The sequence below is a fragment of the Echeneis naucrates genome, chromosome 12, assembly GCF_900963305.1.
Source record: "Echeneis naucrates chromosome 12, fEcheNa1.1, whole genome shotgun sequence".
Taxonomy (NCBI): Eukaryota; Metazoa; Chordata; class Actinopteri; order Carangiformes; family Echeneidae; genus Echeneis; species Echeneis naucrates.
Window position 1 is genome coordinate 11,470,923 of NC_042522.1, and position 10,489 is coordinate 11,481,411.

Sequence of the window (10,489 nt, forward strand, 5' to 3'; positions counted from 1 at the left end):
TGCTTTAATAAACCAGGAAACATCAGCCACACTGCACACATCACCGTTGGTTTGTGCCTCAACGAGCACCGCTGTCCTGAGGAATCTGTGAGCAAAGAGGGGCGCAGAAATTAAGAGGAGTGATTAAAAAAATGTTACCGCTGAGAAACGCGGCCGTTATTCATTTTCATTCATTTTAACAGTTAAATTGTCACTTTTTGTGCGCTGTACGTGGCGTGGATGACGTCGCCTGGTGTTATAGTGCGTTTAACCATTCCAGCTTTTGTTTTTCGTGAACTTTTTTATTTATTTATTTATTTAAATGACTATACTTGGAAGATGAAAATAAAACAGGTACCAGCCCGGGGTCTGAGTATTAAACCTCCATTTCCGAGCAAATATGAAGCCAACAGTTTGACACAGTGGCGGATGTTGTCCTCGGGGCGCAAGGGCTTGTGGGTAATGCAAGGTGCAGGCACGCTGGAGACTGGTGGTGGAAAAAATAGCTTCCGCAGTTCCGTCAGCTGGCGAGGGGTGAATGTGTGTTCGTGTGCGCTGTTAGCATGTTGAACACTTATTTCTGTTGCGTCCCGTAAGAGTCACGACGTGAAGGACACCAGCGCTGCTCGTCTGGCCGTTTGATTAAAAAGGTACAACATGAGTCTGAGCGAGCACTCGCTGCAAGCCCTATCCTGGAGAAAGCTGTATCTGAGTCGAGCCAAACTAAAGGCTTCCAGTCGGACATCCGCGCTGCTTTCTGGGTTTGCTATGGTAAGACTGTGTCCAACACGCTGCTCTTAGTTTTTTTGGCAGCGTAATAAGTCGCCCGGTGCGGGAGTGACTTGTCTGAAGTTGTGTTTCCTCTTGTCTTCTTCCTCAGGTGGCTATGGTGGAAGTGCAGCTGGACAACAGCTATCCTTACCCTCCTGCTCTCCTTATTGCCTTCAGTGCCTGCACTACTGTTCTTGTGGCAGTTCACCTGTTCGCTCTGATGGTCAGCACCTGCATTTTGCCCAACATCGAGGCTGTCAGCAACGTCCACAACCTCAATTCTGTGAAGGAGTCTCCACATGAGCGAATGCATCGACACATTGAACTAGCGTGGGCGTTTTCCACAGTTATTGGTACCCTGCTCTTCCTGGCTGAGGTGGTCCTACTCTGCTGGGTCAAATTCTTGCCAGTCAAGCCCAATAAGTCCAGCAACAATACAGTTTCATCTGGTGTGGCTGCTGCTATTACCTCCACATCTATCATGGTCCCCTTCGGTTTAGTCTTCATAGTCTTTGCTGTGCATTTCTATCGCTCTTTGGTCAGCCACAAGACTGACAGACAGTTTCAGGAGCTGGAAGAGCTTTCTAACCTTACCAGGCTTCAAAATGAGCTGGACAACAGAGGGGAGTCTTCCATCTTGCAGTCTCCGAGCTCACATTTCCCATAGACAAGTATAGTGGATATGAATTTACACTGGGACTCCTTGGGATCTTCTCTAACCATAGCCTCTAATTTTTTTTTTTTTTTTTACATGAATGAAGATATGTATCTCATTACTTTGTTGTGAATTTACTTTGTGAAAGGAGTTGTGAATTTTAGAGGACATGTTTAATCAACTGTGAACTCAGAAATCTGCCACAATACATGTAACTTGAAATAGGAGAGTCTTAACTGTGATAGTTGTTTATTTTGTTTTTTCTTTTTTCTTATGGCAGAAGCTTTCGAACAATAACTTGGAATCCTGTCTGTTGCCTGCTGCACTTATTCAACTGTTTGTCAGTGAACACTGTATTTGTTAATACAAATTACCTTGTTTGTGTTTTGTAAACCACAAGTATTTAATTCTTCACTTCTTGTTCGGTGTATATGTTGCTCACAGGCTACATTTTGTGATGCTTATTGTCAATGTAGAATTACTCAACAGCTACCAAAACGACAGTATTATTTCAATACCTTTGCTGACATGTTGTAGCACAGGTTGTGATGCAATAATAAACACTTTTTTACCAAGTGGAATTCAAAGTTTCAGAGTTTAGAAAATAATTTGAACATATGGAAAATTACTGATGCCGGCTAAACCAGTCACATTTTTTTACATTATGCTGAGAATATTTCAGTTATGAGAGGATTTAATTTGTGTCTGTTAGATAAGTAACCTAAAGCTCTATACTCAACTGAGCAGTGCCTGTCTGATGGGTGAATTTTTCTACTTTTGACACTTAAGCTTTTTAAATACTCTTTAAGTTAAATTTTTAGTTATAGTTTGTTCTTGGGATATTAGATTCAAGTTTGCTCCTGTGCTTAGTTTGGTAAATCTGCAACACTAAGCCTGTCTCATGTATCCTAAATACGTGAGACAATCTAAGCTAACTTATCATTTTGAGGGCACTGGTACTGAATTTACCTCATAACAGTCCTTGGTTGTACTATTGCATCAATATTAAAAGGTCAATTGTAGTGAATTTGGTAACCAGGTCTATTGTTAGCTTCACATGCAAAGTTTGGTAAAAAGAAAGCTATATTCAAACTGTTGTACAATGTGATTGATCAATAACATTGAGCCTGTCATTATAATTACAGTTGCTTAATCATCTGTGTTGGTAGTTAATAGGATTATCAAGTTGCATTTAGTTACTTTTTCTTTTGGCACATTTAAAATATCAGTTTACTATTTTAGCTTTCTACACAGCAAACAAATTAGTTGGATGTAAATATTTAGACACACAATATGCTAAATACTATTATGCCATTTATTTTTTATTTTTTGTCTGTGTATGATGGGTTGGAAACCTGCTGATCCACTTGTTGTTCAACAACACTGGTGACGGTGGGCCAGCCGGGCTTCCTCTAAAACCAGCTGCATATTCACCAGGCACACCTTGAAAAGCAAGATAGGTTGTGTGTGTTCATCGACAATAATTTCCTGTTCATGACAAGTTGGCTGTGTCATGGAAGTGGTAACAAAACATGAGTAAATTAGGTGTGTGCATATAATACTTGCACACACACAGTCATGATGGTTTACCTGTGGAATTGGATACATTGTTGGGGATGGTGCTTCTTCTCTCCCAAAATCAGATAGGGTCCCACATTTTGCTACTCCATTCACCCAAAAGCCCTCATAAAGCTGGCCTTTGTCAGAATAGTAGTATTTTCCATTACCACTCCTCTTGCCGTCTTGCCAATTACCTTCATACCAGTCTCCATTTGCTAGAACACAATTTGGGAGATAAAGTGTTCAAAGTTTTCTCCAATTATAGAATATTTTGGATTCAGATATATGCAAAGCAAATTGCTCTTACCAAATCGAATGATTCCCTGTCCATGATTTTTATCCTTCATCCACTCTCCCTCATAGGTATCTCCACTCTCATAGTACATTCTTCCCCAGCCGCTCCGAAGGCCCTCACTCCATTCCCCTTCATACACAGCTGAGTTACTATAGAAGTATGTGCCATACCCCTGGAGGGATAGCAAGTTGTGCAACACATTACAAAGTGTAATTACATTTAGTTATTATGTGCATATATGGCAGTATTTCAGATACAAACATGCTTCTTTCCATTTTTCCATTTTCCACAGTACTTCCTTTCATACTCCTTTGTTTCTGGAATGAGGACACTGTAGATACCATATCCATCACGTTTTCCATTCTTCCACTTTCCATTATAAGTGGCACCAGACTTCTTCCAAAGCTGCAATCCTTTACCTTGAAAAGATAGATAGGTTTACGGTATGATTCACATAGGCCCAGGGACATTAACACACCACAGTGTCTAACCATGCTTCTTGTTGTCCCTCCACTCTCCATTGTACTCATCCCCATGGACTGAGAATACTGTGTGCCGCAATCCACATTTCTGTGACTTATTATCCAAGATTGTTGACTTTTTGGGGGTGTTTTTTGGCATGGCTGGCGGTAGCTCGATGGAGACCCTACAACACAAAACACATATTACACCCATGTGCTGCAACATCTCGCATATTCTGGCCAATGTTGGCAGTGCAGTGGCAACGTGAGAAAAACTTTTCATTGCATGGGAAACGTATATCTTTTCGCTGATTTTATGAAAACAAAGCTGACAAATGTCCCGCTAAGTTTTAAGAATACAGCGTGTAGAGAAATGGACATGTCATAGACAGATTCGTTAAAGAGGAGCTAGTTTCCTCTCGGGCTAGCACCATGTAAGTCAGCTGACTGGTGATGGTCACGGACCAAAACTGCTGAAACATAGCGATTAAATCACGAGTTCACACACTTATTCAAAGCAAAGCACAGTACCTCAGCGACGTGTTGAAGCGGATGACTTAGATGAACTCAATCCGCCTGCAGATCCAGGACATGGCGCTACCGAATAAGTTTAGAGGACACGTTCAGCCAGTGTTATTCATTGTATCCTAGCAACAGTTTTACGCGCTACAGTTAGTGCAGTGCGAATTTAATTGAATTAAAATGAGTTTATAACGTGTCCAGCGGATAGTCACTTCATTTTATGCATATGATCAGCATGTGCTTATTTATCCGCTTTTATGAATTTTTATTCACCTGTCAGTTCAGTTTACGGCTGTTGTCCTGGCAGTGGTTTCAGAGGTGCGCATGCGCCGTGCAGCCCAACTTAAAGAGGGGCTGAGTGGACTGAGTGAGGAGGCTCTTGTACCCTCCGTCCTCCTCCCCGGCTCATCGCCCACTGCCACACGATGTCTAAGCCGAAGTTTCAGGCGGAGTGGGAGGAAATCGACGACGAATATCAACAGCTACAGGTAACAGGATCTAAGCGGCGAGTACGCCATCCTCCGCGGTGGATTTGTTGGTTAAAGTATGTCGTGGATGGCACTGACAGCAGCCGCCGTAGGAGGCTACGTTACTTTAGCTGGCTCCTCATTCGCCATTCATTGTCAGCTGAGCCTTAAACGCGGAGTCGAGGCAAAACAACTGCGGCACTGGTAGCTCCATCAGCCGCATGGATCGTGTATCACAGCGGGGTATTCCCTTCGACTTCACCGTAACATGTGTTCTGTGGTCGGTAACGCTAGCTGCGGGCTGCTTGTCTTGCTGCCGGTGTGTGATGCGGCTAATGAGCAGCAGCAGTAACAACAACAACAACAACAACAACAACTTAGCTAACCACACAGAGCAGCTCCTGGCGACCGATTACTGTTTTTAACTATCACAACACAAGCTACACGTGCTTGCATGTGTAAAAATGAAACCAACTGATATTATGAAAAGTGTAAATCATTTTCTTGCTCAGTAAATGCACCCCGTACGTCATTACCATGCTAGCTCACCTTAGCTAGCTGGCTAACTTCAAATAACAATAAAAGTCAATAGTAGTAGATCATAGGATATGACTGACAAGATAACTTGAGGTGAAGAAGGCGCCCTGTGGTCCGTGGCCACAGATAACTGAGATGGATCTGTGATGCCATCAGAATTTTAAATGTGGAGCTGCTCCCCAGGGACAGATGATTGAGGTGACAGTCAGCTACCGAGGGATCTTCCTAAATGAACTTCACGTGTTATGGTGAATAACTGATGTTAGACGCAGCAAGGATTTTATATCCACATGAGATGTGGCTTTTCAGACCTGAGTGTCTAACAATGGTGTTGGTGTGTTTGAAGATATTTGATGATTGACCTTTTAGTAAACAAATGGCATCTCTTTTCTATCTGCAGTATAAGGTAGTTCTGTTTCATGCATGAAGTGTAAACACAATGTTTTTAATAACATTTATGCCTGGAATGCACAAGGACACAGCAGGCAAGTTGTAGCTCAACCTCTAGTGTGATTGAGTACATGAGCTAGTGTTTTTTTTTTTTGTTTTTTTGTTTTTTTGTTATTTACCTAAGACTTAATTGCCACTTCCCAGTCAGCAGACTTTAATATTTTCTTTGTTGATTTTGTTTGATCCCCAGGAAACTCACAAAATATACAGACAAAAACTTGAGGAGCTCACCAATCTTCAGACAACATGCAGTAACGCTATAAGTAAGCAGAGAAAAGGCCTAAAAGACCTTCGGCACAGTCTGACCAGGTAAGTATTCCCAAAATCACCACAGACCACCATATAAAAATATTTAGTGCTTACACTTAAATGAGTGTACTGATCATCAGCAAATCTGAGGCACAGTTATAAATAAAATAATTAGTTTAGTTTCATATCAAAATGCATGGTTAAGTGATTTCCATTTTTTTTGTCATTTTGAGAGTTGAAATTATATTTATTTTGGTGAGGATAATAGTGAATTTTTTTTTTTTTTTTTTTTTTTCATGTGGTTCCATGTCATTCCATCATCTTTTTGTCCTTCAGGTGTGCACAATCATGTGATGAGAAAGAACTGGAGCTGATAACAGACATCAGAATGCAAATCAAAGATAAGGAAAATGTTTTCTTTGACATGGAAGCATATTTGCCAAAGAAGAATGGGTCAGTGCTTTTCATGTCATCAAGTCATCAAATGTTTTATTTATCAAGTGTATTTATGCATAAATTTTGCTTTGCTTTGTTTTCAGACTGTACTTGAATTTGGTCCTCGGCAATGTGAACGTAACGCTTCTCAGCAACCAGGCAAAGTACGTGAAGTATTCTGCCTTGACGGTAGTATGAACAGGCAGGTTGAAACTATGGATTATTTTTATGAATATATCTTTTACACTTATCAGGAGCTCATTTTCTCCTTGTCTTCTCTTAGATTTGCCTACAAAGATGAATATGAGAAGTTCAAGCTTTATTTGACAATAATCCTGATGTTTGGAGCCATAACCTGCCTCTTCTTTCTCAACTGTCGGTGAGTTCACATTTCAAACTCAAGTGTTGCTGTTAGTCTTTGACCTCTTGGTGAGGGCTTCACTGTTTTTGTTTTTTTTGTTTTGTTTTTTTTGTTTGTTTGTTTGTTTGTTTGTTTGTTTTTTAGTGTCACTGATGAAATCTTCAACTTTCTGCTTGTATGGTATTACTGCACATTGACAATAAGGGAAAGCATCCTCATGAGCAATGGCTCCAGGTGTGTTGTAATGCAAACTCACTCATACCACATGTAGCTGAAACTGAACTGTAAAGTAAATTCTTTCCTCTTTAATTAATATAATTACACTGCTATATTTTAAGCGCTTGTTGAACTTTTCTCCATCTCTTCACATCCTTTTTTGGCACATCCAAGGATCAAAGGTTGGTGGGTGTCTCACCATTACGTGTCCACCTTTCTGTCAGGTGTGATGCTTACCTGGTGAGTTGGGTTTTTTTTTTTTTTCCCTCGTATTTAGCATCTTGTTTCAGTAAACATATTTAAAATTTGTGATTAGGTTTTGGAATGCTTAGGCAGTAAAGGCTTTGGTGTAAGTGTTGATTCAAGCCTTGTTTGACCTCCATGTGTCTTCTCACAGGCCAGAGGGCCCCATGTATCAGATGTTCCGAAGCCAGTTTCTTGCTTTCTCCATCTATCAGAGTAAGAATTTTTTAATCTCTTTTCAAGAGTTTGTTGAGTCTGCATATCAAATCTATTTAGAGAATTTCTTTGATATAATTAGTTTGAAATATGGGAAGGTAAATGTTGTTAATTTTTTGATTGAGGCATGACTTAGGTCATCCTGACCCCATTGATCTGTTCGTGTTGACTCTGCAGTAATCGGTACATTATGTGATCAATTTGTCCTCAGGCTTTGTTCAGTTCCTCCAGTATTACTATCAGAGTGGCTGCTTATACCGGCTGCGAGCTTTGGGAGAGAGAAATCAGCTGGACCTCACAGTGGGTAAGCTGTAAGCTATTCTGGGCGGTAGTCATTTCATTCATTTGAACTCTGGAGCCATCTGAAGCCCCATGGCTGGAAAAGAAAACAGGGTGAAGGTGATTGATGAAAACACATTGTTAACATGAGTGTGCTGCCACACAGATGTCTCCATAACTTGAGTAAGGCCTCAGTAAATTCGCTGCCCCAACTATCTGTAAAGTCAAACAACTAATGGTACACTGGCCATTTGTGTAGTATTGTGTGTCATGTCTCAGTGTTACAGCTCTTCTGTGTCTCTGCAGAGGGATTTCAATCTTGGATGTGGAGAGGTCTCACTTTTGTTTTGCCATTCCTCTTTTTTGGCCATGTAAGTCAAAAGGAAAGTTTTACTTTTAATTGACCGCATTGCACATGGTTGTGTAAGCTCATATAACATGTATGTCCAATAAGCAAGCCCAAAACTCAGTATATGTTGGTTGTTATTTTTACTGCGTGCTCTTAAAATTAGAAGGAGCATCTTGTACATTTAGTATTTTTGATAGGGATTGTATCGGCTCAAGAGAAACAGGTGGGCCAAAGGGAGATTTTTCTTGTGCGATAAGAGTGCTCTAAAATTTTTAAAGTTGTTGCCTCCTCTCCTTTTCCTTTGCAGTTTTGGCAGCTGTACAATTCGGTGACCCTCTTTCGCTTGGCAAGACATGAGGACTGTAAGGAGTGGCAGGTAAGGATTGCAGTGGCAGAACCATTGCTTAAATGTCAGAGGACACAAGGAAGTACAGTTTAACATGCGTTGTGTGTTTAAAATACAGCACAAAAGTACAATAGAGCCATGATGAGCGTTTTCACAGATGTACATTTGATTTCTGGACACAAATTAATTTTATTAGAGTCCTGAAGTCTGTTTTAGTGCTTTAAAAGACTTTTTTTTATCTCATTCTGTCTCAGCATGTCATAATCATTCAGAGAACACAATGCACGTTGTGACTTGTCTCTAATAGTACCTTCATAGTACGTTTTTGTCTTTCAGGTATTTATGCTGGCACTGACGTTCCTTGTCCTGTTCCTGGGAAATTTTCTTACCACAGTAAAAGTTGTCCATCAAAAATTTCAGAAAAACCAGAAAAAGATGCAAAAAAACCACTGAGACATAAGTGAGGGACCTCATATTTCTCAAATGGCCAGTAATTGTGAAGCAACACGCACAATCGCTTGTTAGACTGACTCCAGTTTGATCAGGCAAAGAGACAACAAAGCTGAAACCACTGTTTCTCTCAGGCTTTGATAACTGCAGCAGTGTCCTGCCAGAGTATCTGGTGAACAGGCTTTAGCTTTCTAATGATTTTATGTTGTTGTTGATGTTGCTACTCAGTCAGTCCCAACACACAAAGTGTTGTTCACCTTTTATAGATGAACAGTTTGTTGGTTTATCCTGTATATAAATCATGAGTGGAAAGGATGCGTTTTGTTTGGGTGTTTGTGCCAGTGCATGAATCTGTCTGAGAGCCTTTGTCCAAATCGTATGCAACTAAAACAGGGCAGGTAGCATCAAATAGGAGCAGAATATAGTTTTGCCTTTTGAAGACCTAACGTCTGTCATGTCATACTTCATACTTCTGTGAAGTAGTAACGGTCAAACTGTCTCTGACTCGAATAAACTAGGTCGTGTTAAATTTGGCAATGCGCTGTAGTTTTCAACTTACTGTTGTGCTATTATGCTGCTAACCAGTATTTTTTACTCTTGTTCAGAGAAATAACAAACATAGGTCTTTCAACTTTACAGAAAAAACAAACCTGATACTCAACTGCCCAGAATGACCTTAAGTTTCATGGGGGCAAACATATCTCCATGTGCGTTTCTTCCAGTCTGCAGTCTGTTCCTAGAAAGATGCAGGGGTGGCAGCGGTTACAAAAAAGCCATCATTCAAACTATTTCTCTCCAACAATTACAGGTTCAGCTTCTCATCAACATGTTGCTGGGAAATTCATGATAAACATGCATGTTTATCAAATATGGTCAAATATTTAACTGTTATATGAAAAGCTCGTGAAAATATTTTATTGAAAAGCTCAATGCACAGTGTTTTGTTTTTGGTTTTTTTTTTTCTTTACAGTACTGCCAGGCCCCACTTCTCTCTGTAATGTTGCAGATTTTATGACCAAATGCTGCTATGGGTACTGGTACTGTAACAATGTAATACACATATGATTAGTAGTGTGCTGGGGTTTTTTGTTTGTTTGTTTGAGTTTTTTGTTTTTTTTTTATTCTATGAAAACAGTAAATACATATAAGGCAATTTCTGTTTTAGTTCAAAGTAGTTTTGTCTGGTTCACATTTTACACTTGTTTGAAATTATTACACAAGTCATTTTGTTTGGTTAGTTTGAAATCAAGAGCTATAGTGGTTTCAGGTCTCTGCCTTATTTTTCCTGGTCTGTTTGCTGGTACTTTTTATTTTGAAATTCCAAAGAATTCTTTGATATATTTCTCTCACTTTTTCCACACAATCCAGTCATGGTCCTGAAGAGAATCACAGTATTTAAGTATCAATTTTATTGAGGGAAAATTGAAGCATGTTACATTTGACATGAGAGCTGCCAGAAGATGCACAACACAACTTAAGTTTGTCCTTTTTATGATGCATCTGATAAAACATTTTCATTATTCAAGACTATACCTGGTGCCTGAAAACGATCAGAAACAGACAGTTGACAATTTCTCTGTGTACATTGTTGTAAAAAAAGATTAATAAACAACTAATGAAAATCTTGTTTTCTGTGTCCAGCTGTGTC

At 39.9% G+C, this 10,489-nt stretch overlaps 3 protein-coding genes across 5 annotated transcripts; 2 read left to right on the plus strand and 1 right to left on the minus strand.

Moving 5' to 3' along the window:
- The first annotated feature begins 26 nt into the window (after positions 1-26).
- On the plus strand, positions 27-1,980 carry orai1b (ORAI calcium release-activated calcium modulator 1b). Its single transcript, XM_029515219.1, has 2 exons — positions 27-750; positions 860-1,980. The coding sequence occupies exons 1-2, from the start codon at positions 637-639 to the stop codon at positions 1,415-1,417; spliced, it is 672 nt and encodes a 223-aa protein (XP_029371079.1). The 5' UTR covers positions 27-636; the 3' UTR covers positions 1,418-1,980.
- Positions 1,981-2,730: 750 nt separating this feature from the next.
- Positions 2,731-4,782, minus strand: morn3 (MORN repeat containing 3). 3 transcript variants are annotated; one of them, XM_029515217.1, is made up of 7 exons: positions 4,517-4,782; positions 4,253-4,318; positions 3,752-3,906; positions 3,602-3,679; positions 3,273-3,389; positions 2,996-3,180; positions 2,731-2,848 (listed from the first exon to the last, which is right to left on the minus strand). In XM_029515217.1, the coding sequence occupies exons 3-7, from the start codon at positions 3,879-3,881 to the stop codon at positions 2,780-2,782; spliced, it is 579 nt and encodes a 192-aa protein (XP_029371077.1). In that variant the 5' UTR covers positions 3,882-3,906; positions 4,253-4,318; positions 4,517-4,782; the 3' UTR covers positions 2,731-2,779. The 3 variants fall into 3 exon arrangements, with proteins under 3 accessions (XP_029371077.1, XP_029371075.1, XP_029371076.1); XM_029515215.1 differs by having other exon boundaries at positions 3,273-3,432; positions 3,522-3,679; XM_029515216.1 differs by having other exon boundaries at positions 3,273-3,432; positions 3,522-3,679; positions 4,253-4,368.
- tmem120b (transmembrane protein 120B) lies at positions 4,582-10,468 on the plus strand. Its single transcript, XM_029515214.1, has 12 exons — positions 4,582-4,731; positions 5,888-6,006; positions 6,283-6,399; positions 6,486-6,545; positions 6,665-6,760; positions 6,887-6,976; positions 7,133-7,198; positions 7,356-7,417; positions 7,629-7,721; positions 8,003-8,067; positions 8,353-8,421; positions 8,728-10,468. The coding sequence occupies exons 1-12, from the start codon at positions 4,669-4,671 to the stop codon at positions 8,842-8,844; spliced, it is 1,017 nt and encodes a 338-aa protein (XP_029371074.1). The 5' UTR covers positions 4,582-4,668; the 3' UTR covers positions 8,845-10,468.
- The last annotated feature ends 21 nt before the right edge of the window (positions 10,469-10,489 follow it).

Excerpts from the sequence above, each read along its gene's own strand:
- orai1b (XM_029515219.1), top strand. The coding sequence starts at position 637 with ATGAGTCTGAGCGAGCACTCGCTGCAAGCCCTATCCTGGAGAAAGCTG. Across the intron at positions 751-859 it reads TGCTTTCTGGGTTTGCTATG|GTGGCTATGGTGGAAGTGCA; the intron begins GTAAGACTGTGT and ends CTTCTTCCTCAG.
- morn3 (XM_029515215.1), bottom strand. The coding sequence starts at position 3,881 with ATGCCAAAAAACACCCCCAAAAAGTCAACAATCTTGGATAATAAGTCA. Across the intron at positions 3,433-3,521 it reads GGAAAAATGGAAAGAAGCAT|GGGTATGGCACATACTTCTA; the intron begins GTTTGTATCTGA and ends CTATCCCTCCAG. Across the intron at positions 2,849-2,995 it reads CAATGTATCCAATTCCACAG|GTGTGCCTGGTGAATATGCA; the intron begins GTAAACCATCAT and ends TTGCTTTTCAAG.
- tmem120b (XM_029515214.1), top strand. The coding sequence starts at position 4,669 with ATGTCTAAGCCGAAGTTTCAGGCGGAGTGGGAGGAAATCGACGACGAA. Across the intron at positions 6,007-6,282 it reads CTTCGGCACAGTCTGACCAG|GTGTGCACAATCATGTGATG; the intron begins GTAAGTATTCCC and ends TTTGTCCTTCAG. Across the intron at positions 7,418-7,628 it reads TGCTTTCTCCATCTATCAGA|GCTTTGTTCAGTTCCTCCAG; the intron begins GTAAGAATTTTT and ends ATTTGTCCTCAG.